This window comes from Ailuropoda melanoleuca, chromosome 12 (assembly GCF_002007445.2).
Source record: "Ailuropoda melanoleuca isolate Jingjing chromosome 12, ASM200744v2, whole genome shotgun sequence".
Lineage (NCBI taxonomy): Eukaryota > Metazoa > Chordata > Mammalia > Carnivora > Ursidae > Ailuropoda > Ailuropoda melanoleuca.
In genome coordinates this window covers 77,608,264-77,635,156 of record NC_048229.1, presented here as the reverse complement: position 1 = coordinate 77,635,156, position 26,893 = coordinate 77,608,264, and the positions used below count along the sequence as shown (strand labels likewise).

The 26,893-nt window shown below is 42.7% G+C and overlaps 1 protein-coding gene and 1 long non-coding RNA gene across 3 annotated transcripts in view; both read right to left on the bottom strand.

The window, feature by feature from the left end:
* Nucleotides 1–26,893, bottom strand: part of USP10 (ubiquitin specific peptidase 10) — an 81,655-nt gene that overhangs the window by 36,195 nt on the left and 18,567 nt on the right. Inside the window, exons 1-2 of one of the 2 annotated variants that reach the window (XM_011230002.3) lie at nt 7,792–7,845; nt 6,115–6,183 (exon numbers count right to left, since the gene is read on the bottom strand). In XM_011230002.3, the coding sequence (XP_011228304.1) occupies nt 6,115–6,183; nt 7,792–7,830 (108 nt within the window). In that variant the 5' untranslated portion in view covers nt 7,831–7,845. Of the gene's footprint in view, nt 1–6,114; nt 6,184–7,791; nt 7,846–26,893 lie in introns of those variants that run through there. The other variant, XM_034639622.1, reaches the window with a different exon arrangement.
* On the bottom strand, nt 9,172–25,216 carry LOC117795303. The gene is made up of 3 exons (XR_004619273.1): nt 17,056–25,216; nt 15,780–15,903; nt 9,172–9,478 (listed from the first exon to the last, which is right to left on the bottom strand). It is a non-coding gene; the product is annotated as an uncharacterized LOC117795303 (long non-coding RNA).

Genomic DNA, 26,893 nt, shown 5'->3' with positions numbered 1-26,893 from the left:
TTGCACCTGCAGCACAAAGACCAGTCAAACACTCGCACCCCGTACTCCAGCATTTACCGCTGGCACAGCCACATGGAGCAAAAAAGGTGCATCCAAGGATCAATCAGGTTCATGTCCCCCTGCAGTCACAAAAGAAGTTTACCAAACTCCCAGAGGCAGAATGCCTTCTTTTTCTATCAGTGACACCAGGGTGCCCCCTGGTGAAAGAAATCGGTACAACTGTGAGGCACTAAAAGTTTTTTGTTAGTTTGTTTTAATCATGCAGTATTTACACAAAATGTGGTTAAGTGGTAGAGGCAGGACCTGAAAACAGACTCCCCACCCCAGCAGACCCCAGGGCAACACAGCCATTTTCTGTTCACGTTTACAACACTTACTCAGAGTTACTAAGCTGGTAAGAGTGCAACTGTGGGAATTAGTACTGGAATGAATTCAGGTCCTAAGGAGGGGTATATGTGTATCTTTTTTGCTCTACAGGCACGTGGCACCTTTAACTCAACAAACCTCTACCATTTATAAGATGCCCCCTGCTCTGTGGAAAATGTGTATTTACAGAATGAAATTGTAAGAACTGCTCAAAGTTCCCTCTTTATATATATATAGCTACTTATAAGAATATGAAATTGTAAAATCAGAGCAAAAACAAAATCTCAGACATGAATTCAAGGTGAGCAATGTAAAAAAGTGAAATCTAGTTATATTAAATAAAAGGTCAGGGGCACCTGGGTGGCTCAGTCATTAAGCGTCTGCCTTTGGCTCAGGGCATGATCCCGGGGTTCTGGGATCGAGCCCCACATCGGGCTCCATGCTCTTCTGGGAGCCTGCTTCTTCCTCTCCCACTCCCCCTGCTTGTGTTCCCTCCCTCACTGGCTGTCTCTCTCTCTGTCAAATAAATAAATAAAACCTTTAAAAAAAAAAAAAAAGGTCAAATCAATTTAGTCTGAAAACAGTGTTACCATCTTGTGAAGTCAGTACTCAGGCCATTCGATTAGGAAGGTAATATTTTAAATGAATACTGTATGATGTCCCTTATCTTTAGAATCTAACAAAACACAGAAACGCAAATCAAAAAAACGAAGCCTGGCAAGGCACCAGCGCAGGCTGAAGTAGGGGACGGGGGAGCCGCGGGGTCAGAACTTACGCTTTCAACCAGCAGATAAACACGCCCCTGCTGTCTAATACACAGTACCGGGATTACAGACAGCAAATCTTATTATAAACTTTAAGTCTGCTAAGAAGCCAGATTTTAACTGTTCCCACCACCAAAGAAATGGTAATTATGTGACACGACAGCGCTAACACTACAACAGCAATCTTGCAACAGAAATGTATCAAATCAGTATGGCATACGTCTTAAACATACACGATTTTATATGTTGATTATATTTCATAAAATAAAATGAAATGTTTTTAAGTCTTCTTGGCACTGCCACTATTTGTTCTTGCCCTCATGAACCCTAAATCTCTCCTCTGAAATCCCACAAAGACTCCAAACCACCGAAAACAACAGCACGCCTGCAGCTGAACTATGCTATCCTGGGCTTGTGTGTCCAGTAACACGTTAATGTGTGTGTGTGTTGCCTCAAATGTTGAGTTCTGGAAGTCTCAAGAACAATGAGCATTCTCTTCTTTCTGAACACTAATGACACGATTATGAATGGGGTTCAAAACATGCTTATTCAATAAATTGACTTTTTTTAATTGGAGAAATTCACCTTGAAATCATGATGGCTTATAAACTGGAGCACAGCTTTAGAAAGGATATATTACCTTTAAATTTATACTAAATATTTAGGATCACACAGAGAAATCAGCTGAGATTGTTTCCTCTGATTCTGCTGAACTACTAACCACCCTACCTGGCCAGTGGCAAGCTTTCCAACAGGCAAACTAAAACAGAGTCCAAAGCTCGGCTGAGAGGGTCAGTGCTTTAGCTTAAAGGTAGAATGTTTTTACATTTTAACACCTGTTTCTCAAATTTTGTTTTATCGGTTCTTGGCCCCAAGTAGAGAAAAAAAAGTTTTATCGAGTTGCTAACACCCAAAAAACTATATGAAGACCAGGGAGAGGTTCTAGTTCGCGCCAGGAGCACAGGGCAGGAGCAGTGCTGGTTGGGGCTGCAGTCATTTTCACTGAGAGATAGAAGGCCCAGCAGTGCGGGGAAGAGAACATCACTCCCACACCCACCGATCGAGCCACACATAACCCCATGGAACAGTCTGTGTCCCAAGTGATTATGCTGTTAGTACACTCCAGACTCCTGACTTACAATAATTACAGTACTAAGAAAGATAGCTTGGCCCAGTCACGTTAATTAGCCTGCATTTCCCTTTTGTGGGTTATTGGACCGACCATATGTGATTTTGATACACAACATCTGTCAGTGCATACTCAAAAGCAAAAACACAGAAGACCCCAAAATAAGCAAGATTTAGATTTCTGGCTATAATTTATTCTGATAAGACAGAGCCATTACTTCTGTAATAAGTCTGACATGACTTTAACCAACACCCTTACCCACCACGTCTGTTATCCACTAGGTAGTCCACCAGACACTAATCATCTCCCGACAGTTCTGTGAGGTAAGTCAACACTCTCCATTTCCTCGTTCAAGAAAGCACAACGCAATGGAGGAAACTGCCCACAACTGCCCAGCCTGCTTACGCGGCAGAGTGAGGAAGGAGCCCAGCTTCTTCAAGCTTGAAATATGGTTAACTTTTCCACTTTCACATCACAGGAAAAGCCAAGGTTTTACTCTAACACTTATTTGCAAATAGGCACTCACAAACCCACACAAATGCACACACTTGAGAAAAGCTTTTGTAAAACACACAAGTTGGCCTTTATCATTTTTTTAAAACCGTAACTGCAAAGAGCACAGACTGTCCAATTCCTGGCAGATGCCTCCATATCCTACGATGATTCAAAGACAGAAATGATTTAAAATTCAAACCATTAGAAGACTATATAGAGTAGAAGCTCAGTTAACACTAACACTTGGGAAAGATGGGATCTGGTTATGTTTTGCCTAATTAACTATTGTGTTTTTTGTTTTTTGTCAGGAAACACTAAACTTCAAGCCTTATCCTACAGAATCTAAAATGCACAGATATATTTTACTGCCTTAGGAAATACAATATACGATTTAGCTTCACGGTTTCCTGCTTGTATCCTTATATTCCTTAAAATCCTAACTGTTACCATCAATGAACATAAAACAGACAGAGATGGCACAAATCTCTGGATTTACTCGTTTTCTAAAATAAAACCTGATACAAGCTTTGTCTTCTTTGATTTCTTCCCTTTTCCTAAAATGAAAGAGGAGAAACCAATAAATCTTTCTCTCGTCTGTGCAGGTGAAATAACGCTTTCAACACACTGTCATTTAATCCTTCCTCCACAGCTCCAGAAAGAGCTTAGAGTTACAGAAGCCAAAGTAAAGCAGGAAGGACCAGCCAAGGCCACATGCAACACTGGCCCTGTGACTCCAAATCTAAGGAGTCAGCCTCTCCTGCTCCATTTTGAGAAATAAAAGAACTTCGTGCAAAAACACTTCACATGTGTGCAAACCTACCATGGACATTTATTAAGGGACCTAAGTGGCTGGTTAGGTCTCATGAAAGTACAGTTTTACTTGATTGGCACCTAGTGTTCCTCCCACTGCCCTTTCTCCTCTTCAATGCAATTTCAACAGTTTTCACATTTACAATTCAAATATGAACAAATGTTGCAGGTAAGCTTTTATTAAACTAAAATGGATACCATTACTCACATGAAGAGTGGGCATAAAAGAACACCTGAATGGAGAAATACACTGAAATCATATTTAGGAAAACTATCATAAAGATTCTAATTCTCCTATAAACTAACCCACAATTTTAGCACAATTCCAACTGAAATTTCAATAGGATTTTTCACGAAACTTGACATGCAGCTCATAAATTCCCAAGGAAGAGTTAAGGATGAAGGAGAATCAAAATACTTCTGAGTAAGTGTAAGGGGGTGTGTGCCCTCCCAGAAGATGGGTTATGGAGCTGCAGCAATTAAGACGAGTGGTAACGATACAGAGATAAAGCCCGCCGTGGGAGAGGACAAGTCAGAGCCCCACCTCACATACACAGCAAAGTTCATTCCAACTGTATTACACACTACAGTGAAAACTAAACCTTAAAACTTTTAGAAGAAAACCAGTGTCTTTATTACCTCAAAGAAAGGAAATATTTCTTTTTTTTAATGTTTTTTTTATTATATTATGTTAGTCACCATACAGTACATCCCCGGTTTCCGATGTAAAGTTCCATGATTCATTAGTTGCGTATAACACCCAGTGCACCATGCAATAGTGCCCTCCTTTACAACCCATCACCATTCTATCCCATTCCCCCACCCCCCTCCCCTCAGAAAGGAAATATTTCTTAAAGACATTTACAAACTATGAGGAAACATTAAAGTTAAAAATATAATTCCCTTATAAGGCAAAAGAAATTAAAGTGCATCATACATGAAGTTTAAAAGCCCTTATGCTAGAAAGAGATACCTGTAACATGCAAAACCAAAGATTATTAATCCTATAAGCAGTTAAGAAAAAGGCAAGCCACTTAATAAAAAATGTGGAAGGGGAGAAAGGGTTAATTCACTGAGGTGGAAATCTGTTACCCGTCAACCAGCACATGCAAGTAATGAAACAGTTCTCAACTCTATCACCTGGGAATTGTAAATTAAAACAATGAGAATCCATTCATACCCATCAGGCTCACAAAAATTTTAAGTATGCCTATACTGAGAATAAGCATGAACTTTTTCTTCAAATGAGATGGTGAGAACGCTCATGCACTGCTGATGGGGATGCAGACTGCTAAACCACTTCAAAAGCAGATCAGCAGTCTCCAGTAAAACTATAGACGCTTACTCCCTGCAGACTGACCAGTTCCATTCTTAGGGCCATATCCTGGAGAAACGCACAGAGGCACGTAAAATATGTTTACTGCAACCTTTTTGTAACAGTGTACAAACTAAAGACCTAAATGGTCCTCCAGAGGAAAAAACGCAAATGAGCGGAGACAGCTGTTGATAGCTGTTCTATCAGCGGTACTCAGCAATTAAAATCAAAGAACAAAAACCACAACATATTAGCATAGATAAATGTAAAGAATATGTTAGTCTGAAATAAAAAAACCTCAAAGTAATGAATATACAGCTGACCCTTAAACAACATGAGTTTCAACTGTGCAGGTCCACTTCACAGGCAGATTTTTTTCTATAAATACAGTACAGTTCTATAAATGTATTTTCTCTTATTATTTTCCTAACATTTTCTTTTCTCTGGCTTACTATATTCTAAGAATAACTGCATAATACTTATAACACAAAACGTGCTAATCAACTGCTCATGTTATCAGTAAGGCTTCTGGTCATCAGTAGGCTATTAGTTAAGTTTTGGGGGAATCAAAAGTTATACGCAGATTTTCGACGGGGCACCTGGGTGGCACAGCAATTAAGCGTCTGCCTTCGGCTCAGGGCGTGATCCCGGCATTATGGGATCGAGCCCCACATCAGGCTCCTCCGCTAAGCCTGCAAGAATTCTTCCTCTCCCACTCCCCCTGCTTGTGTTCCCTCTCTCGCTGGCTGTCTCTATCTCTGTCAAATAAATAAATAAATAAAATCTTTTAAAAAAAAAAGTTATACGCAGATTTTCAAACGAACTGGGGTTGGCGCTCCTAACCTCTGCGTTGTTCAAGAGTCAACTGCAGTATGAAACCGTTTATCATTTAAACCACATAAAACAATATGATATTACTATCTGTTGATACCCATGTATGTAGTAAAAGGTGAAAACCATAGTCAGTAAACAATACCAATTCAGCAGAGTTGTTACCTCTGGGGAGGGAGGGGAATGAAATGGGAGAGGGGTACAAAGGAGGCTTCAACTGTATCTGTGATGTTTTGCTATTCATAAATACAGCAAAATGTTAATACCAGTCAAATCTGGTTGGTGGTTTTGGGCATTTCTCCTATTGTCTCTGTATTTTCCTGTACACTGGATTTATCAAAAGCATAAATTAAAAAACCAAAACTAAAACATAACCATTAATTATATAAAGCGTTTTGTCTTACCTCAACTGAAGAGCGAGGAGTCACAAAGAACTGATTGAATTCATCAGGGCTAAAATCTCCAAAAATATACTGGAAAAGAAAAAAAAAAGTCACTGATCACATAAGGCATACAACTTATATACTTTCAGGAAAAATGCTACATATTAAACCAATCCTATGAAATGTGTAGGCCAGAAGCCCCAAGACCCTTAATTAAACAAATCAAGGGTGCTCTGCAAAATGGAGATTTCCAATTACAAACAAGAAGATACAACTTAGCCTTTTCAATAAATTGTCAAAGAACACTGTATAATCAATAAAGCTTATTTTGAAACAGGCCAACTGTGTACACCAAACGAGTAAGCACAGTCCTGCTTGAAGGAGAACTTTCTGGCTCACAGACCTTCCAGGTGTCCCATTCACCTTTCTGCTGACTCATTTACTATGTCCATTTCAGTGTTGTCTGCTACATGCACTACTGAAAAGCAGAAAACAGTTCACATGGGAAGACAGAGAAATCCAAAAAAAGAAAAATGCTATTGATCCTGATGATCTTTAAGATATGTATGTACATTTTTATCCTGAAATTTTATTTAACCATGACATATGAACGTATTATTGAACAGACACAAGTCTAGTTGTAAACCCTCACTTCAAAGAATTCTGAACGTGACTTTCTGGAAAAACTGGTTCAACTGCACGGAAGCAAGTCTGGCAAGTGCTTAGCAGTTCATATTCTCCCTGGAACTTTAAAAACTAAGTCACTGACAAGAATCAATACGACTAGATTTCTACAACAGAGGAGCGCTCACTAAATTATTCATTCATCTAATCAATCATTATTTAGAGCCTACTAACGCCATGCATGATGTATCAGTACTGGGGATAAAAATGGTAAGCAGACCTGTAGCTCCTCTGCTCTAACAGAGCTGAGTAACCTGCAGGGAAATGTACAAGCATGTGATTCAAAAATAACCAGTAACTACATATTATATAAATGGATAATGCCTATTATTATCGTAAATGTGAATAAATGATAACTAACTCCCACAGCCTATTAGTAAGAATGCGCCAAGGGCCACCTGCGTGGTACAGTCAGTTAAATGGCCAACTCCTGATTTCAGCTCAGGTCATGATCCTAGGGTCCTAGGATCGAGCCCCACGGAAGGCTCCCAGCTCAGCGGGGAGCCTGTTTGAGATTCCCCCTCTCCCCCTCTGCATGTGCTCTCTCTCTCATACAGATAAATCTTAAAAAAAAAAAAAGAATGCACTGATATTTCTTCTACAATTTTTTTAATTTGCTCATTTATTTTAGAGAGAGTGTGCAAGTGTGAGCATGGGAGGAGCAGAGGGCGAAGGGTAGAGGGAGGGGAAAAAATCTCAAGCAGCCTCCCCGATGAGCACAGAGCCCTATAGGGGGGCTCAATCTCATGACCCTGAGATCATGACCTAAGCCTAAACCAAGAGTCAGACACTCAACTGACTCAGATGCCAGGTGCCCCAATGCACGAATATTTCACGGAAAAATACTGCTAGAGGGGCTCTTTACCAATAGCTAGCAAAACTGCAAATATGTATTAATAACAAGAACATCATCACATAATACTCACATATACTTGCAAAAATCCATAAAGAAACTGTGCATTGATAGCAATGGTGAAAATAAGCAGAGTCCCCAAACAATTTAGAAATCATTACCTGCAATACTTTCACCGTGAACTCAGACCTACTTATCATTTCCAACACCAGGGAAAAAAGCCTGTATTAACTGCAGTCAGGTGTAATCGCAAGCTACAGAAGGGAAAGGGATCTTTCAGTGAAAAGGAAGTGGAAGAAAGGGTGGGGGTGAAGAAACGACTCTGCTAACTGGCATTCCTTTACAGTCCCACTACAGAGAGAGATCCTTAGGTCTAGATATAAAACCTCAAAATTTACTCAGCAGGAAATGAAAAGACAAGCCATAAACTGGGAGAAAATAATCCCAACAATACCAAATGCTGACGAGGATAAGGAATGACTGAAACTTTCTACATGGCTGACACAGAAGCAGAACGGTACAGCCCCTTTGGAAGAGTCTGGCAGTTTCATACCAAGTTATCCCACACTTACTCACCCAAGAGAAATAAAGACCTATGTCCATGAAAAAACCTGTATGCTGATGTTTACAGCAGTTCTGCTCATAATCAGTAAAAACCACCCAAATGTCCATCAAAAGCTGAATGTGGTACATCTATAAAATGAAATGCTACTCAATGGCTCTCAAAAGCATTCAAGGGAAAGAAGTCCGAATTAAAAATCTACATGTGGTATGCTTACAATTTATGTAATATTCTATGGCAAAACTATAAGGACAGAAAACAGATGAGTGGCTGTCAAAGGCTGGGGAAGGGCTGACCACAAAGAGGCACAAGAGAACTGTTGGGGTGCTGAAACATTCACAGGGGAAGCCTGTTGGAAAAACAGTACCGGCCCTAATTGCCAAGGAAACACCCAACCCACTACAACATTAATGATTTCAGTCCCCATACAGGAATGGACATGTGAGGACAATGAATGAAAAGAATTACTCTTAAAAATGAGTCAATGCAGCAAACACAGGAAAAAGAAGAGAAAGCCAAGAAATTCTAATGTGTATCCTTACAGAGATTCTGGCCGATGAAATAAACCCAGACAGACGTAACAAAGGAGCCAGCAGGAGCGCCTGGCCAGCTCAGTCGAAGAGCTTGCTACTCTTCATCTCAGGGTTGTGTGTGAGTCTGAGCCTGTGTTGGGCACAGAACCCACTTATTTAAAAAAGCGGAAGAGGGGGGAGGGTGCTATCAGAGAACAAGGAAGTATTCGTGCAGATCAGAAAGTCGTTCAATTTAAATTACTAAATTTAAAAACTCAGCAGAAGGTCTTAACAACAGAATCAACAAAACTATAAAGCAATGAAGCAATGTTTTTAAATTTCCAAGAAAAAAGTATTATGTCTGTAGAATTTTTGAGCATTTTATTTGTTTTCATTCTATTCCACAATTAAGATTACTCCTCAAATGCAAAACAGAAATAATTCTTTGACAACCACAAACCTTTCTGTTGGGGGAGGGGTGCTTAAGAATTCCAGAAAATGAATTCAAGAGATACAAGAGTTGTAAACAAAGCAGAAGGGCCCAAGAAACTGCTGATACTGCAGCTGTGAAGTCCAATGCAGGTAATAAGAGTCGCTAAACTGGATTCCTGGTGCTTAATTTAATATAAATAGCAAAAACATCCATTTTATCTTCTCTTACGAAGAAGGACCCCTATTTTATTTCAGAATGTGGAGAAGACATATAAGGATGAGAACTGGAAGGTTGGACAGGATCATTAGATTATTTTCTTGAGGCATGTTTTCTTCCTGGGTCTGAAAATAAAAACAAAACGCTCAATTAAATCACGCTTCTAAGCACACTTTCTTATTTCGGTTCACATACAATCTAAAGTCCTAAAAAGAGAGATATGCGTAGTGCAGTAAGAGAACTAAAACTCTAGACGACTTAGTAATACCGTCGATAAAAAGGACACGCGACTGCCAGTATGACCTGCGAGCGCCAAGTCCCTGCAACAGGGGGCTAGGAGCAGACTCACCGCCAGCCACGGCAATGCTCAGAAAGGTTCCAAGCAAAAATTTTCTGTTACGTTCAATTTTACATTTTTACTGCTTTACTTATTTATTTATTTTAAGAGAGGGAGAGAGAGAAAGAGAATCCCAAGCAGGCTCCATGCCCAGAACAGAGCCCAATACGGGGCTCAATTTCACAACCTGAGCTGAAATCAAGAGTTAGACGCTCAACCAACTGAGCCACCCAGTGGCTTTCTTTATTTTTAAAGTATTATTTGAGGGGCACCTGGGTGGCTTAGAGGGTTAAGCATCTGCCTTCGGCTGGGGTCATGATCTCAGGGTCCTGGGATAGAGCCCCTGCATTGGGCTCCCTGCTCTGCGGGAAGTCTGCTTCTCCCTCTACCCCCACCTCATTCTCTCTCAGGTAAATAAATAAAATCTTTTTTAAAAAATTTTAAGTATTATTTGAAAAACTTTCAGGACTCCTGGGCGGCTCAGTCAGTTAAGAATCTGCCTTTGGGGGGCGCCTGGGTGCTCAGTCATTAAACGTCTGTGTTTGGCTCAGGTCATGATCCCAGCGTTCTGGGTCATTCTGGGATAGAGCCCCCCATCCAGCTCCGGGAGCCTGCTTCTCCCTCTCCCACTCCCCCTGCTTGTGTTCCCTCTCTCGATGCCTCTCTCTCTCTGTTAAATAAATAAATAAAATCTTAAAAAAAAAAAAAAAAAAAACTGGCTTTGGCTCAGGTCATGATCCCAGAGTCCTGGAATCCAGTCCTGCATCAGGCTCCTTGCTCAGCAGGGAGCCTGCTTCTCCTTCTGCCTGTTACTTCCCCTACTTTTGCGCACACCCGGTCTGACAAATAGATAAATAAAATCTTTAAAAAAAAAAAAAAAAGAAGAAGAAAAAAAGAAAAGAAAAGAAAAGAAAAACTTCCCTATAGATTTTAAATGTGTTTTTATTTTTTTTAAGATATATTTATTTTAGATAGAGTGCAGGGGGAGGGGCAGAGAGAATCCTCAAGCAGACTCCCCACTGAGCGAGGAGCCATTGCAAGACTCGATGCCACAACCCTGAGATCATGACCTGAGCTTCAATCAAGAGTCAGATGCTCAACTGATGGAGCCACCCAGGCACCCCTAAATGTGTTTTTATTACAACTTCATGCCAATCGTTTCTCTACTGGATACATACCTTCAACCTGATCACAAATCTAACTGGGGAAAAATGCAGAAGAGCTTGCTATACAAGTGGGAAGAAAATCTCCAGGTACTGTTAAACGAAGAGAAAACTCTGGGTACACAAGGGAAGAAAAACAGGAGCCAAGGGAAAGCCAAACAGAGGCAGTGCAGCCCCACCAGATTCCTAGTGTGTCTCTTGTCAGAATTCTTAGTTCTGAACCATATAAAAACCTTATCTATTCAAAAAATTACTTGTAAAAAGTCAATGTAAACAATTCAGAAATCACTGTACAACTATTCAAAGATACCCACTTCGCAAAGAAATTACAGGTCTGCACCTAAATTTGCGCCTGTGTTCATTTCAAGATCTCACTGACAACAGGTTAGGACTTGACGAAAACATTCAATCCAAAAGAGCCATCATGAGCAACTATCAACTATGCAAGGCTAAAATATCACTGAGCACTCAACAAATGGCTAGCTGGAGCCGCTCTTCCTGCAACGTGGTTTTAATAAACGCCGTCGAAGTACCCGTGCATCACATCCTCCTGCCACCGATTTCCAACCCTTCAAAGGCACGTCTTTGAAAGCGAGCGGCTACACCTCCACAATATAAACAATGGTCATTTCAGTTGCGTGAGTGGGATGACAGAGGGCACTGATAGGAAGCTGGTGCCAAGAACAGCTGCGTTTGTGCAAGGTGCCCACCTCCCCGAGGAACCTGGCTAGGATGTGTTTCCTGATGTTCATGGCAGAGAAACAACACAGACCTTTCTCCTATGTGTCTGTACACACACGGCGGGTGCTCAACCAGAAACGCGAATGTAATGAAGGACCAGTACAGGAGGGAGTTCAGTCTCAGAGGAGCTGAGCTCAAGCCCCTGGGGGCTCAGGCAAGGGAATGCTCCCTGAACGTGAATCCCCGCAGTGCATATGCAACAAAACAGACAACTGTTTCTTTCTAGGCACAGTAACGAATGCCTCTTTGGTAACCATTCAAATGTTCACTTGGAACAATTTAATGAAGTATCGTAAAAATTCTTTTTTTTTTTAAAGATTTTATTTATTTATTTATTTGACAGAGATAGAGACAGCCAGCGAGAGAGGGAACACAAGCAGGGGGAGTGGGAGAGGAAGAAGCAGGCTCATAGCAGAAGAGCCTGATGTGGGGCTCGATCCCACAACGCCGGGATCACGCCCTGAGCCGAAGGCAGACGCTCAACCGCTGTGCCACCCAGGCGCCCCATGAAGTATCGTAAAAATTCTAAGGCTATGACATCATTTCAGTGTTTTAACAAAATCACTTACATCATTCAAAACTGACTACAGGAAGCATTACCACAAATAAGCATTTATTATCCACACCGTTCCAGAAAGGCAAATAGAGTTGCTTATAAAATAAAAGTGAGCTTACATAAATTCAGTGGGAGAAAAAAGGTAATTTTTTAAATAACCTGAAACTACAAAGACAAAGGCCACATATTTATTATCAAGCAAATCCCAATGCGTGGACATAGAGTATGCTGCCCTGCATTTTACTGACAAGTATTTAACTAAATCTGCCTGACGAGAGGCTGAAGCCACACAGTGCTGTGACCCTGAAGAGTCTGTTACAGAAATTCAGGATGGTCAACTGCCATTAATGTTCAGGTTCTACCACCTCCTGCTCCAAAGCCTTCCAAATTTTCAATCACAAATTATTCTAGGTGTTTGGCAAAATGAAGAATGTGACCAAACAGGGGAAGGGCTGTGCTCTTCAAAAAAAGTGTTATGAAAGACTGTGGAAACACCTCAGATGACAGAAGCTAAAGAGACATGACAAGTGAACGCAGTGCCTGACCCCAGACTGAATCCCGTCCTGGAGGGAAATGCTATAAAAGAGATTATTAGGTCAACGGACAAAATTAGAATACTGACAGTAGGTTATGAAAAGTACTGTACAGTGTAGATTTATGAAAGCGGTAACTGTCCTACTGTGCTTACATAAGAGAATATTCCTATTCTGAGGAAATACATTCAAGCATATGGGGGTAAAAGATCATGGTGCATAATCTCTCAACTCTCGGAGACTGGAGGAAAAATTGTGTGTCCGGGTGTGTGTGCGAATCTGGGAATATGTGTGTACGTGAAGAGAGAACTCAAGCACACACCAATGATTAAGAAAAGGTTAAATCTTAACTGGTCAAGCTGGGGAAAGAAGTAAATGGGGGTTCTTCATACTATTTTTATTTTTGCAACTTCTGTAAATTTGAAATTATTTCCAAATGATTTTTTTTTTAAAAAGCCAAAGCAGAAAATACTCAGTTGCGAGGAAAATCCTCACACCCTCTCTTTATGTGAGTGTGAGACATTCACCTTTCTCTGGAGGATTATTAATAAATGTATTTTAAAGTCTTTTTAGGGAAAAAATATTATAGGAGTCTGGGTTAGAAAAGATAAAAAGGATTCTGCCTGATTTCACCGGATTTCTAATTTAGTGATTGACTGCATGGACAACTGAGTCTGCGTGGGAGAAGAAACAGTAGGAGCAAGTGCATTCTTTCTCGCATTTTCAAAGCCCTAGCAGACGGATGCTCACTCAGGCCACAGGTTCGGTGAGGATAAAACAAAAGAAGGTGCCTGAAGGCCCTCTGTCGGCCCAACTGCATTACAAAAATGTTTATACTGTCGTTTATAATTTCACTCTTCTAATAGTTGTAGCAAATACTGTCTAAGGCAAAAGCTGGAAACTCCCTCTAGGTTTTAAGCAACCCCCACCAGAGTTGGCTAAATAAGGGAGTCAGGAGGAGAAACATGAGGGGCGCCTGGGTGGCGCAGTTGTTAAGCGTCTGCCTTTGGCTCAGGGTGTGATCCCCGCGTTCTGGGATCGAGCCCCACATCAGGCTTCTCTGCTGGGAGCCTGCTTCTTCCTCTCCCACTCCCCCCCGCTTGTATTCTCTCTCTCACTGGCTGTCTCTCTCTGTCAAACAAATAAATAAAATCTTAAAAAAAAAAAAAAAAAGGAGGAGAAACATGAAAGCAAAATGGAATGCTCCCTTCCCAGCAGCCAGGATGCCCGCAGGAAAGGCACGTGGTCAGGGGGCATGCCCCAAGGGCTTGCGGCCTCTCCACTCCCCTCTTGGGGACTCAAGCCAGTGAGGTGCAGAGGCTCTTGACCACCACCAGGGACACAGCTGACTTCCCCTCATTTCCTACTCACCTCAGCTCAGGCTTTCAGAACTCCCACTGTTTGCATGTTTGATTATTTTCTGATCCTTGCTAGAGAGGATATGATAAAAATAGATTTAAGAAGTGCTTCAGGAAAAGGTGGCAAACCCACAACACAGGACGGAGACAAGACACCACACTGAAACACAGACCCTGGATGTGGCTGCTCTGGGTCTCATCTTCCGGAGGCCCGAGGCCACGGCCCTTAAGAGGGTCTGGCTCTGTAAAGCCCAGGGAAGGGGCTGGTTAAACGTGGAAACAGCACGTTCATGCTACAGGAAAAGCGACGGTGCAAGGTCCGGTCTGCGCAGGAAGCTTCCCCGCTGCAGGGCGGGCTAGCTCCGCACAGATCTATAGCAGCGCAGGCAGGAGAAACGGGGCGCTAGCACTCCAGCGAGGCACTAGGGGGCGCAGGAGCACAGCACGCCGCGCCTCCAGTCCAATTTTCAAAAACCTCCCCTCTAAAAGCACGAATACATACACAGGGCGCCACCAAAGCGTGTTCTCTGCCTTCCTAAGGACTCGTGGAAATACGAGATCAGCCTCCGAGGAAAAAAATGAAGATACAAGGCAGTGCTCCGTGAACGTCCCTCAGTCTCCCAAGGCAGGCAGGCAACGGCCAGAGACCCACTTCCAGAACCACCTCTGGCATCCAGGCCTAAGTCAAGCCTCGCAGGATGCAAGGACAGAAGCAGGAGCCGCCAACAAGAGGCCGAGAGGCACAAAGTCTCCTTCTCCCTCATTTCCCAGCCCAAGAAAGCTGAATTTGGGAGAGATGACAAAACACGAAGGGCTAACAAACTGTTCCGAGGGTGAGGTAAGTGTTAATTTCATCTCTAACATGAGGGTGTGCTGAACTAGGCAACTTCCAGAGCTCTCCCCGGCTCCAAATCTCCTGCATCTAACAAGAACAAAGAAACGGGGGTCCGGAAACATCCTCAGGCGAATCCATGCTACCACACGGACGAAGCCCGAAAACATCACGCTGAGTAAAAGAAGTCAGACATGATAGGGCTGCAAGCTGTAGCGTTCCAGTCATACGAAATGTCTAGCAGAGGTAAATCTCTAGAGACAGAAAGTAAATTGTGGTTGTCAGGTGTTCAAGGAAAGGGGAAGTCACTGCTAATGGATATGGGGTTTCCTTCTGTAGTGATGAAATGTTCTAAAACTGACTGTGGTGACGGCTGCCCAACTCTGTGAACACACTAAACACGCTAAAGCGCACTCTGCTTAAAATGGGTGAGTTCTATGGTATGTGAATTCTAGCTCAACAGAGTAAAAAAAAAAGTCTGTACTTGCCTAAAAAGTCTTATTTCTTTACTAAACTTTTTATTTTTATTTTTTTTAAAGATTTTATTTATTTATTTGACAGAGAGATAGCCAGTGAGAGAGGGAACATAGCAGGGGAGTGGGAGAGGAAGAAGCAGGCTCATAGCAGAAGAGCCTGATGTGGGACTCGATCCCTGAACGCCGGGATCACGCCCTGAGCCGAAGGCAGACGCTTAACGACTGTGCTACCCGGGCGCCCCTTTACTAAACTTTTTAAAGCATGCATGCATGCATGCATGCATTCATTCATTCATTCATTTATTTGAGAAAGAGGGAGAGAGAGAGCAGGAAGCCTGACAAGGGGCTCGATCCCAGCACCCCGGGACCAGGACCTGAACTGAAGGCAAAAGCTTAACCAACTGAGCCACCCAGGTGCCCCTTCACTAACCTTTACTGATCATGCCTCTTACTTGATGGATGTTAACTGCTGTCTATTGAACAGTCGGTCACAGCACACTTTCAACTCCACAAAGTGGTGTGGGTGGTTTGGGAACACGTGGAGATGACACTGTCTGGGGAGTCAATGCACAGCAGGAATTTCATTAATTTAACCGTATGTACTGAGCACCGACTACCCACACTGAGCTGTGCTAGATTATAAAAAACTGAATACAACAGACACAGGGTTCAGGACACCGCGACATTTACAGTTTTGTCGCAGCATCAGTAGACTTCAAGTTGCAGTGTTACAAGGGGAAAAAGCAGACAAAGGGAGGCAGAGGAAGGCCTGATCCTTAATGGACTGGGTTGGAGCAGAGGGGTCCTGAGAAAGGGACAGAATGGACAAACTGTGTTACAAAGCCACTCCCACAAGCAGGACCCCATTCTCACAATTCAAGCATCAAAAGAGCACAATGTAGGGGCGCCTGGGTGGCACAGCGGTTAGGCGTCTGCCTTCGGCTCAGGGCGATCCTGGCGTTATGGGATCGAGCCCCACATCAGGCTCTTCTGCTATGAGCCTGCTTCTTCCTCTCCCACTCCCCCTGCTTGTGTTCCCTCTCTCGCTGGCTATCTCTATCTCTGTCAAATAAATAAATAAAATCTTTATAAAAAAAAAAAAAAAGAGCACAATGTAGTGTCTAGTTTCACGTGGTTTGTGTATTTTATGTGACAACTGAAGTCCTATCAGAAGATTGCCTCTCACCTCCCGAGCAGGATCTGTAATGGGTTGGCTGTATACTCTCTAAATGCTTTCATGGAGATTCTGAGCTAAAACGTGTCCCTACCAAATGCATTTCCAAATTAGAAAACATGATTCATATAACAGAAATCCATTTTTTACCAACTATCCAGTCCTATGTCTACAATAGAGTTAGTTACTTCACACAAAGGCAGCTAAATTTTAACTTGCTTTGCTCTAAACTAATACTAAACAGCAAGATAAAAGCGCCCATATTATACAGTAACTTGCTATCTAGAATTTTTATCCCATGGAAAAGACCTGATAAATTACTAGGGAGTGAATTTAGTGCATGTTATCTGGGATAGCTCTGGTAGAAGTTCAAGATTCCACCTACTTTAATTTTCATTACAATCACCTAGGTGGCTAATCTAGGAAGGAAGCTATGGGAAGAGAGGTAAGGAAGGCGGGAAGGAAAAAAAAGAGAAGAAAAGGGAAAACAAGCAGAACACCAATAAACAAGAAACTTTAGCAGTAGCTCTACCTTTGCTGGGGCCCAGGGTGAATGAGAAGATAGGCTGGCTGCAGGGGGCACAAGCAGAAGTTCTGGGAGCCAGAGAAAGGGTTGAAAGGTATCTTACCTGTGGAGGTGATTACACAAACATGTGCATTTGTTAAGATTCGTCATATATACTTTAAAAGGGTGAAATTCAGTACAGATATATTATGTCTCCATAAAGTTGTTTTTTGGTTTTTGTTTCTAAAGAACAGGAACCAAGTCGAATTCATCTTTGTATTGCCAGCAGCTAATGCAGTAAGTACTTGGCATGTAGTAGGTGCTCAAAAAAGCCTTGCTGAACAGTGAACTCAGGAAAAGGAAGATGAAGAGAAAACCCTACAGCAAATGTAAGTTCTAGGGATAAGGAATGATAACCTCTCCAGCCTCCACATCGGGAACTTCCCACATGTCAGTGCTGTCAAATCACCTGGACTGCCCTGACTGGTTTTTATTCTCCTGTTTTTAAGATCAGAGATGTTCCAGCCAGAAGCACAATTTTCACTTTTCAATATAATCTTTAAATATATAACCTTTAATTTTTAAATGTAACATTTAAACATAAGACAATTTCAATTAAGCTTTACAGAAAACTTATTCAGAGCATGTATTTTGACCCAGAGGAAAATCATGCACAATTACTATGGGGTCTCCCAAACTAAAGAAAAATCAACTTTCACATTTTAAATCCAGAAGGGGAAAAAAGGGTAAAACAAACGACAGATGTGATCAAAAAGTATCAGGGCAGGTCAACCTTCTAAAAATCCAGTTTCATTCCCTACCCCTACTATCCTTGCCTACCAAATAAGTCTCCTATGTACAGTGTGAAGAGGGCCCTCTCCCAGTCTTTACTGTCCCCCTCTCTTTTTGGTTCAAACTTTTTTTTTTTAAACATATTTCACTAAGAACCACCTATCTGCACTCAGATTCACTTTTCTGTCATCAACGTGGACTCTTGTTCTTGTGGACAAAAAAATTCTTCCCTTTTAAATTGATGCACAATAAAATTAGCAAGACTGACAATACCAAGTGCTGGGAGGATACAGAAGGGGAACTCTCGTTGATTGTTGGTGCAGGTGTCAAACAACACAGACACTGTGGAGAAACTCGGCAGCTTTCTATAAAATAAAACACGCACACCATGTGACCCAACAATTCCACTTCCAGATAGTTGACCCACAAGAAGTGAAAACCTATGTCCACCAAAGACTTGCACAGGAGTGCAGACCACAGCTTCAATCATTACAAACACGAGAACAACAAATGTTCATCAAGAGGTGAAGAAACTGTAGTACGGCCGTATGATGAAATACCACTCCACACTGAAAGGGAGAGGATTCCTACAGTATGGACGAATCTCAGAACGTTCTGCAGAGTGAGAGAAGCCAGAAAGAAGAGTACACGCCAAATAATTCTGCCTCAACAAAATTCTAGAAAAGGGGAAGAGCCTCGAGGGACAGCAGATCAAGACCTGCCTCAGTACAGGATAGAGATCCACGGCAAAGGGGCATGAGGGAACTTCCAGGGCAACAGACTGACTGTGGTAGTAGTTACCTTGGCATGTATTTATCAAAGCTCAAACTGAAAACCGAAAATTTTGAGCACACTTATTGTATTAAATCATACCTCAAAATGGTTGATTTTTTAAAATCCATGCACAATCAATGCACACCTACAAATAAGGTGGATGAGGCAGCTGTATTATAAAAACAGCTCTTGAAGACCAAGGACCACAGCATAAATCTTTCATTTACATAAGGAGTATTCTTAAGTACTCTGTTTGTAGACATCCACGCACTAGGATTTTTTTAAAGATCTCATGTTCATTGGTCCAAACACTTACTGGTAGCACCCACCACCACCCACCATATTATGCAGGACACCTGTATTTTCCTGCCTGTTGTCACCGTAAGGGTGTCCACTCTTGTAGTTCCCCAATCACGGCCTCAGACTGTTCTGGCCCGGCTCAGCCTTTGTAAGTGCCTAGATACCCGGACCCCCTACCCAAACACCACACCACACACAGACAATTACTGCCAGGAACACTGAGTCAAACCTCACGTGTCTCATTAAACAGAGAGCTACATGCGCAGAAACTTGTAAGTGCGTCTGTTCTACAGGATTTTTCACTTAATGAAATATGCTGGAACCAAACCAACAGAAGCTGGGCTACTGAAGGCCACCTGCCAGAAAGAAAAGTGCATCGCTGAACCAGAGCTTCAAGTTTAAACACATCTGGAAAAAAGCAGTGTTACTACATAAATGACTTTCTTCAATTTGCTGGCCATTGCCCATGGTTTCTTAAATACCTCGCAAGATCTAGGGCTGCCCAACTTACACCCCTGTCTGTATCCCATACATCCAGAGGGAGGAAGATACCTTCAACCCTTTCTATGGCTCTCAAAAGTTCCCCGTGTTCCCCTTAATGAGTTGCTTTGGTTGTTAATGAAAATCAAAGTTACTTAGAAGAGTTGGTCCAAGCAATAAAAGCTGCTAAATTTCGACCTGCTGAAAATAAAAGAACACAACAAATACAGTGCTGACAGCTAAGGCCAGCAGAGTCCACTGCTTGCTTTTTCAGCTTTACTTCTACCTAATGATCTGCTGAAAACGAAGACTGCAACTATGCAGAAATAGTTTCCTTTACCAGCGAAAACAACAGACTGAACTTCATTCCTGAATTATGTATTTAAGTTCACTGTTATGATTAAAAATCTTTTAAGATTTATTTATTTGAGAGAGAGAGAGAGCAAGCGAGCAAGCACACACAAGTGGGAAAGGGAGAGAGAACCTCAAGGAGACTCTGAGCTAAGCGTGGAGCCTGACATGGGGCTTGACCTCACAACCCTGAGATCACGACCTGAGCCAACACCAAGAGTCGGACATTTAACCGACTGTGTCACCCAGGGGCCCCTAAAAATCTTTTATTAGAGAAAATAAAACCTGAGACTTCAGAAAGTCCCCTTTACGGTAAATATGTACAGCTCAAAACTTCAGTATCCTAGAAAAGAGGTATTTTACCCAATTAGCTCACAGTACTGTTTCCCATACAGAAGCAGAAAATCAAACACTGGTGGGGCTCACCTAGCAGGGAAGCAGGGTGAGCTATGCAGGTTAAAGGCCGATGGCAGTGATTCTCAGCCCAGGCTATCCCCTAGAATCACCTGAGGATCCTCAGGTCTTAGCTGCAAAAAATCGGGGTTCAATGGGGGTAAGGGGTGCCAAGACTTCACTCAACATTTTTAACACTTCCTGTGTAATTCTGATGTGCAGTTAGGGTTCAGAATCACTGTGCAGGGGTGTTCCCGTAACCTACGAAAAAGCTCTACCACTAAACACATTGAAGGGTGGGAGAAACTAAGCAGATAACAGGAGGGAAGGTGAGCAGAGCTACTTTGCCACTCAGTTATGCCCCCAAACCAGACAGAAGCAACTATGAAACAATTTGAAATGATTATTCACTTTATAAGATGACCTACTGCTTGATGAACAACATCCAGGACAGATGTTTTTAAAATGGGAACTCTTGGGGCACCTGGGTGGCTCAGTTGATTAAGTGTCTGCCTCTGGCTTGGGTTTGATTCCAGGGTCCTGCCCTGCATCAGGCTCCTTGCTCAGCAGAGAGTCTGCTTCTCCCTCTCCCTCTGCCCCTCTCCACACTCAAGCTCACATGCATGTGCTCTCATAAATAAACAAAATCTTAAAATAATAAAATAACAAAATAAAATGAGAACTCTTTTAGTGTTTTTAAGGGTTTATCGATCACTAACAACTTAAAGACAACAAGGCTAAATGTCAATCAGAAGAAAAACTATCATGCAACTGAAATAATTTGACAAAAAAAATTCCACTCCCATGCAACTTTTAAAAAATTTAATTTATTTTAGAGAGAGAGAGTGTGTGTGAACAAAGGGAGGGAGAGGGAGGGGGAAAGAATCTCAAGCAGACTCCTCCCTGAGTGCAGAGCCCTATGTGGGACTCCATCTCGTGAACCCAAGAACACGACCTGAGCAAAAACCAAGAGTCAGACGCTCAACCCACTCAACCAGCCTGGTACCTGCCCCCTTCCAACTTTTTAGTCATGTCTTTTCCACAAAGACAGTTCTTTTATAACTGAGCTCATTTCCCATTTGCTCTTAACTAACTGAAATCTAACACCCCCAACACTCTTTTTCAGAAATAACCTCCCATCCAATCCAGCATCCTTTTACGCCCTCCAGCTAGTGTGTCTTTCCATCAAGCATCAATCTGTTAACATCAAGAGCTCTCACATACACTCTATCTACCAGTGGCTCCCATACCCTGTAAGACTGGACTCTGCCTCCCACCACTCCCCTCCTCTCATTTCGGCTGGTCCCTCAAGATCCCCCACAAGAAGCTCTCCTGCTCTCCGAGCATCAACTGTGTTGGTAAAGTCCAAATTCACATCTTCCATGTGGACTGCGCCATCATACTGCAGTTCCATTTTCCAGGCTGCCAGCCCCACAGCACTTCCTCTTTTATGTTTAACCTTAAATTCAAAAGGCCCATTATTTTCTCAAAACCAGCTTCTACACTTATGCCAATGGCATACTTCATTGTTCTGCTAGCCTCCTAGATGAGAAACTTTGAAGATTATCTTAAATTAGGTACTCTTTCCATCCCAAATTTCTGGGACAATCAACAAAATACCAAATACCAAATCAACAAAATACCAAAATGTTCAGAAAGCTCTACAAGTACAGCTTGAACAAGGCAACTCCATGAAGTACGAGCAGCCTTCTAACTGATGCCTACCGATATCCCACACAACGGAGACCCAGAGAACAATGTCTCAATGCATCAAAGGCAGGAGCAGCACCTTTCTGAACATACATTACACCTCAATAATAAGATTAGAAAAATATGATTCATCTCCTCTTCAATCCTGCCGTTCCTGTTACTATCCAACTCACGCCCTGATGAGCCTACCTCAAGCCTGGCTACCCATGACATCCAATGGCAGTCTCTCAACACCCAGTAAAATACCTGACACACAAAGAGGACCTTCAAATGCGGTCAGGATGGCTAACAGTCCTGAAACAGTTTGTCACCAAACTACACAGATTTTTGCCGAGCACTGATAGTATACAAAACATTAAAAAGTTATTTTAAATGTTTAAGCAATGTTTCCTGCCTCAAAGAACTTGGCCAGGGGAAGAGGAGTGGGAGGGATGGAAGACAGATACCTAAAGCATTCTGGATTACTCTCCTGAGTCAGGCACTGCCTTAAAGGCATTTCGTGTATATATGTCATTTCATGATTACATTATTTCTAAAAGGCAGTGATTTTAACTGTTTTGGGGTGGTTGCAGAGCCCCTGAGAATCTGATGTAAGCAAATTAGGACCACTTCCTGAAGAATGCACACACCCACATTTTTGTGTATGATTCCAGGGACTTTAGGGACCCTTTGACACTCCTAATGTCCTATCCTACCCTGCTACTCAAAGGGTGGTCCCCATGCCAGTAACAATAGCATAACTCAAGAGTTTATGCAGCTCTCAAGCCCCACCTCACACCTACAGCAGCCAAATGTGCCATCAAAAAGATCCCCAGCTGACTCTTTCTGTAGTTGAGGTTTGAGAAGTCCTGCTATATTGCTATGTGATCCCAGGTCCTACTCTAAGGTAAGCACTGCTTCCTGTACACTGCCACCACATGGCTCTCAACTCCCACTTTAAGTCAGGTGACCATTTATCACCCCAACTGGAAGCACAGTTCAGTATGAAAGAATCACATTAGTTATCCCGGGACAACAGGTGTAAACCAGGATGTATAACTGTACAGTATAAAGAGATGGAATCTAAGCCCTTTAGCTTGGAATAAGGGCCATCCCCGCCTAAATAATCCAGCCTCGCCTTGTTGTGCAGCGAAGACCCCAGTTATTCTCTTGCCCTGAAGCCTTCATGCAAGCAGCTCCTTCCTCCCTCGCTGCTGTGACCACCACTTGCCTGTCAAGGGTCAACACAGGCACCCCTCCTCAGGGAAGTCTTCCCAATTCCTTATTTCTGTCAAAGCAACATCACATCTCATGGTAATTTCTCATTTACCTGTATGTCTCTGTAAATGAATTGTGATCTCCTTGTGTCTTTCAGTTCTGGATCCCAACCACTTAAGTGCTTAAGTACAATACTTAGAATCTAGTAAATATCTGTTGACTGTGTGTTAAGATGAAAAAACTTCAAGTTCAGCGAACTAACTGCCCAAGATCCCAGGAACAGAAGATGGGAGAGCCAGGATTAGAACCTGGGGCTTGGGGCTACCCAAAAAGAATACATGCATAGTTAAGGTACAATAAAATTTAATTAAGACTGAAATACAGTAGGATGCCATCGGACTGTGCTGGATGACTTGCCAAGAAAAAAGGGCAGAGTCTTCACTCAGAGGAGTCCAGAAGAAGGAGGAACTGACAAACCTGGAAAAGGAGAGTGGGAAGAAATGGTGTTCCCGGATGGGACGGTAATGAACTTTGCAGCCATCCTCTGAAAGTTCATTTTCCTCCTCCCTGCTAGTGAGTGGTCCCCCAGCTCAGAAGGCTGACACACACGCACTCCCAGCTCTAGATGGAGCCTGACTTGGCACACCACACCCCTTGCCCACAGTGCTTGGTTCAAGGGTGACCCAAAGGGCACAAACCCCAGGACACAGTCAAGAACTCTGGAACACACATGCACTCTCTTGTTCTGGTTGATGTGGTGTAGGCTGGACACCAACTGTGAAGCCTGCATCTGCTATGACCATGGTGTCATTTGGAGAACTAGCCTTAGGAAAATGCTGACACAACAGAAGTGAGAAGAAACCAGGTCCTCAAAGACAGCACTGGACTGACTCAGCAGACCAGCCCTGAAGCCTGGCCTCCCTCTGGGATTTCTAGTTCCATGAACCACTATGTCCCTAGTGTATGGTGCAAGCCAGTTAAGAGTCAGCCTTTCTTTTTTTATTTGTTATCAAAAGCATCCTAACTAAGATAGGAATGAAGTGAGTAATGAAGGAGATAAAAGGCCTGCTCCAAGTTCAGTGGTAGCAATCAGGGGATTCATAGAAAGTAAGGTCACTCCAAAAGCCAAAACCTGGTTAATGTGAAATCTAAGCCCTCCTCATTCTGTTTCCCCACACAGAATGCCCTCCTACTTCCACTCCATTCGCCAAAATCCTCTTTCACTGTCAAGGCTACTCGTCACTCATCTCCTTCACTCTCTGAATTACTGGAGAACTTCACACGTGCACCACACAAGCACTCGGCACTTAACTACACATCTCGCAACGTGCCCCCGCTGTTCCTGAGGCCTCAAACATGTGCTTAGTCACCCACTGCCCACACAGGGTAAGAGCACTTCGGTTACCTTCCTGAATAGTTCTAGCAGCAGCTAAAATAGTTGGCCTTCACCAAACATTAACCAGCTATTGACAAATATTTTATGGAAAGAGCTTTCTCAATCTTTTTCAAGTATTTCACATGTATAACTTGTCTCATTAAATCAGTATGTAGTTTTAAAATCCAAACATTTAGGGCACATGGGTGGCTCAGGTGGTTAAACGTCTGCTCTCATGATTCCAGGTGATCCCGAAGTCCTGGGATAAACCCCTGCCTTAGGCTCTCTGCTCGGTGGCAAGTCCGCTTCCACCTCTCCCTCTGCCCCTCCCCCCTACTCATGCTCTCTCTCTCTCTCTCTCTCTCTCAAATAATATCTTTAAAATAAATAAAATAAAAATAAAATCCAAACATTAAAAAAACTTCATGTTTTCGGGGCACCTGGCTGGACCTGTCAGTAGAGCATAAGACTTCTGATCTCAGCGTTGTGAGTTTGAGCCCCTCATTGGGTGCAGAGATTACTTCAAAATAAAATCTTTAAAAAAAAAAAACTTTCTTTTCAATTACCACTAATTACTTAATATTACTTAACAAAATATATCTCCCCCTCTACCCCCAAGATAATCAATGATTTAAATTCACCTTTTGGTTTACTTCAATGCTTTAGGTGTGGGAAATAAGGTAATTCACAAACTGAAACAACTAAAAAATGTATCTAAAAAATGCCCATCACTGTTTTCATTGTTGTTGTTTTTTAAAGATTTTATTTATTCGTCAGAGAGAGAGAGCACATGCAGGGCAAGCAGCAGGCAGAGGGAGAAGCAGACTCCCTGCTGAGCAAGGAGCCTGATGCGGGACTTGATCCCAGGACCCCGGGATCATGACCTGATCAGAAGGCAGATACTTAACCAACTGAGCCACCCAGGCGTCTCCCATTACTGTTGGTAGTATGTATAAAACCACAGTACTTAATAATATTAAATAACTAAGCACCACAGTACTTAAAAATAATACTGAAGAAAAAGTTTAATAATGGAGAATATTCACAATATAAGTGGGAAAAAAACACTTTACTAAACACAGCATTTCACTGAAGAAGAAAATGCATTATTAAAATACATTACAATAATGCTGCCTGGCTCCCTCTGCATCCCATTTCAACTGGTCACCCAAAGCCTCATTTACCCTCCCCATCCCTTCAGTGCTCCTCAGTGGGTCAGCTGTCCCTGCCTCCAGGCTCAGCCTCCACACTCCAAACCACAAGCGGCCACCACAGCACTTTCTCTAAAATGGGAATGTGATTTTGGTCCCTAGGAAGAGCCTTTCACAGCTCTTCAGGAGAAAAGGCTCCAGCAGAGCATACAAGAACTCAGGGTTTGTCACTCACCGACCTGTCCAGACTCATCAGCAAGTTCCCCCCACAGCCTGGCGCTGCAGCTCTCTCTGTGCGCTTCCACACTGCTGTGCACACACGGGTCTCTTGCACCAGGGGCCTTCTCTCTGGCCTAGAGATCTTCTCACACCAGAGAACTCAGTCACTTCCAAAGTCTCAGCTTTACCAACTATTTTCCCAACAAACCTGCAGAGTTACTCACTCTGGATTGTAGCAGTGGATTAGTCTCTCCCACACTCAACTGTGAACTTCCTCAATATATGGACTGTGCTGTATCTTTCACCAGTTTGTTCATCAATACATACTTACTGAGCACTGTTACGTTCTAGGCCCTGGAGATGTATCAGCAAACAAAACAAAGAAATCCCTGCTCTCGTTAAACTTATGCTCATCTCTGACATACAATTAGGCTCTCTACCTGGGAAGGCTGACAGTNTCAATACATACTTACTGAGCACTGTTACGTTCTAGGCCCTGGAGATGTATCAGCAAACAAAACAAAGACATCCCTGCTCTCGTTAAACTTATGCTCATCTCTGACATACAATTAGGCTCTCTACCTGGGAAGGCTGACAGTTCTGTGGCTCTTGAATTGGGGGGATTAACGGCGTCTGCTCTGACCTGGTCAACAAAGGATGGCTACCATGGCCCGCTAACAGGGCATGGGAGAGGGGTGCTGAAAGCACTGTACTGGCATCAGCAACTGTCCTCTGAGCTCAGGATTACATTTACTGAGAAACAACCCAGAAAATAAAACAAAATACCTTATTATCTGATATTGAGGTCAGTCACCTGGATTCAAGAAACTACACAACAGAGATAAAGAGAACCATGAAAAACCCTAAAAGAAGCTTAGAGGTCACCCAAGCATTTTTTTTTTTTTAAGTAAACTCTACACCCAATGTGGGGCTTGAACTCATAACCCTGAGATCAAGAATCACATGCTCCACCAACTGAGCCAGGCAGGTGCCCCACCTCCTCATTCTTTTTTTTTTTTTATTTGACTGAGAGAAAGCTCACACGTATGCACGCGTACACACACACACACACACACACACACACACACACACAAGCAGGGGGAGCAACAAAGGGCAAGGGAGA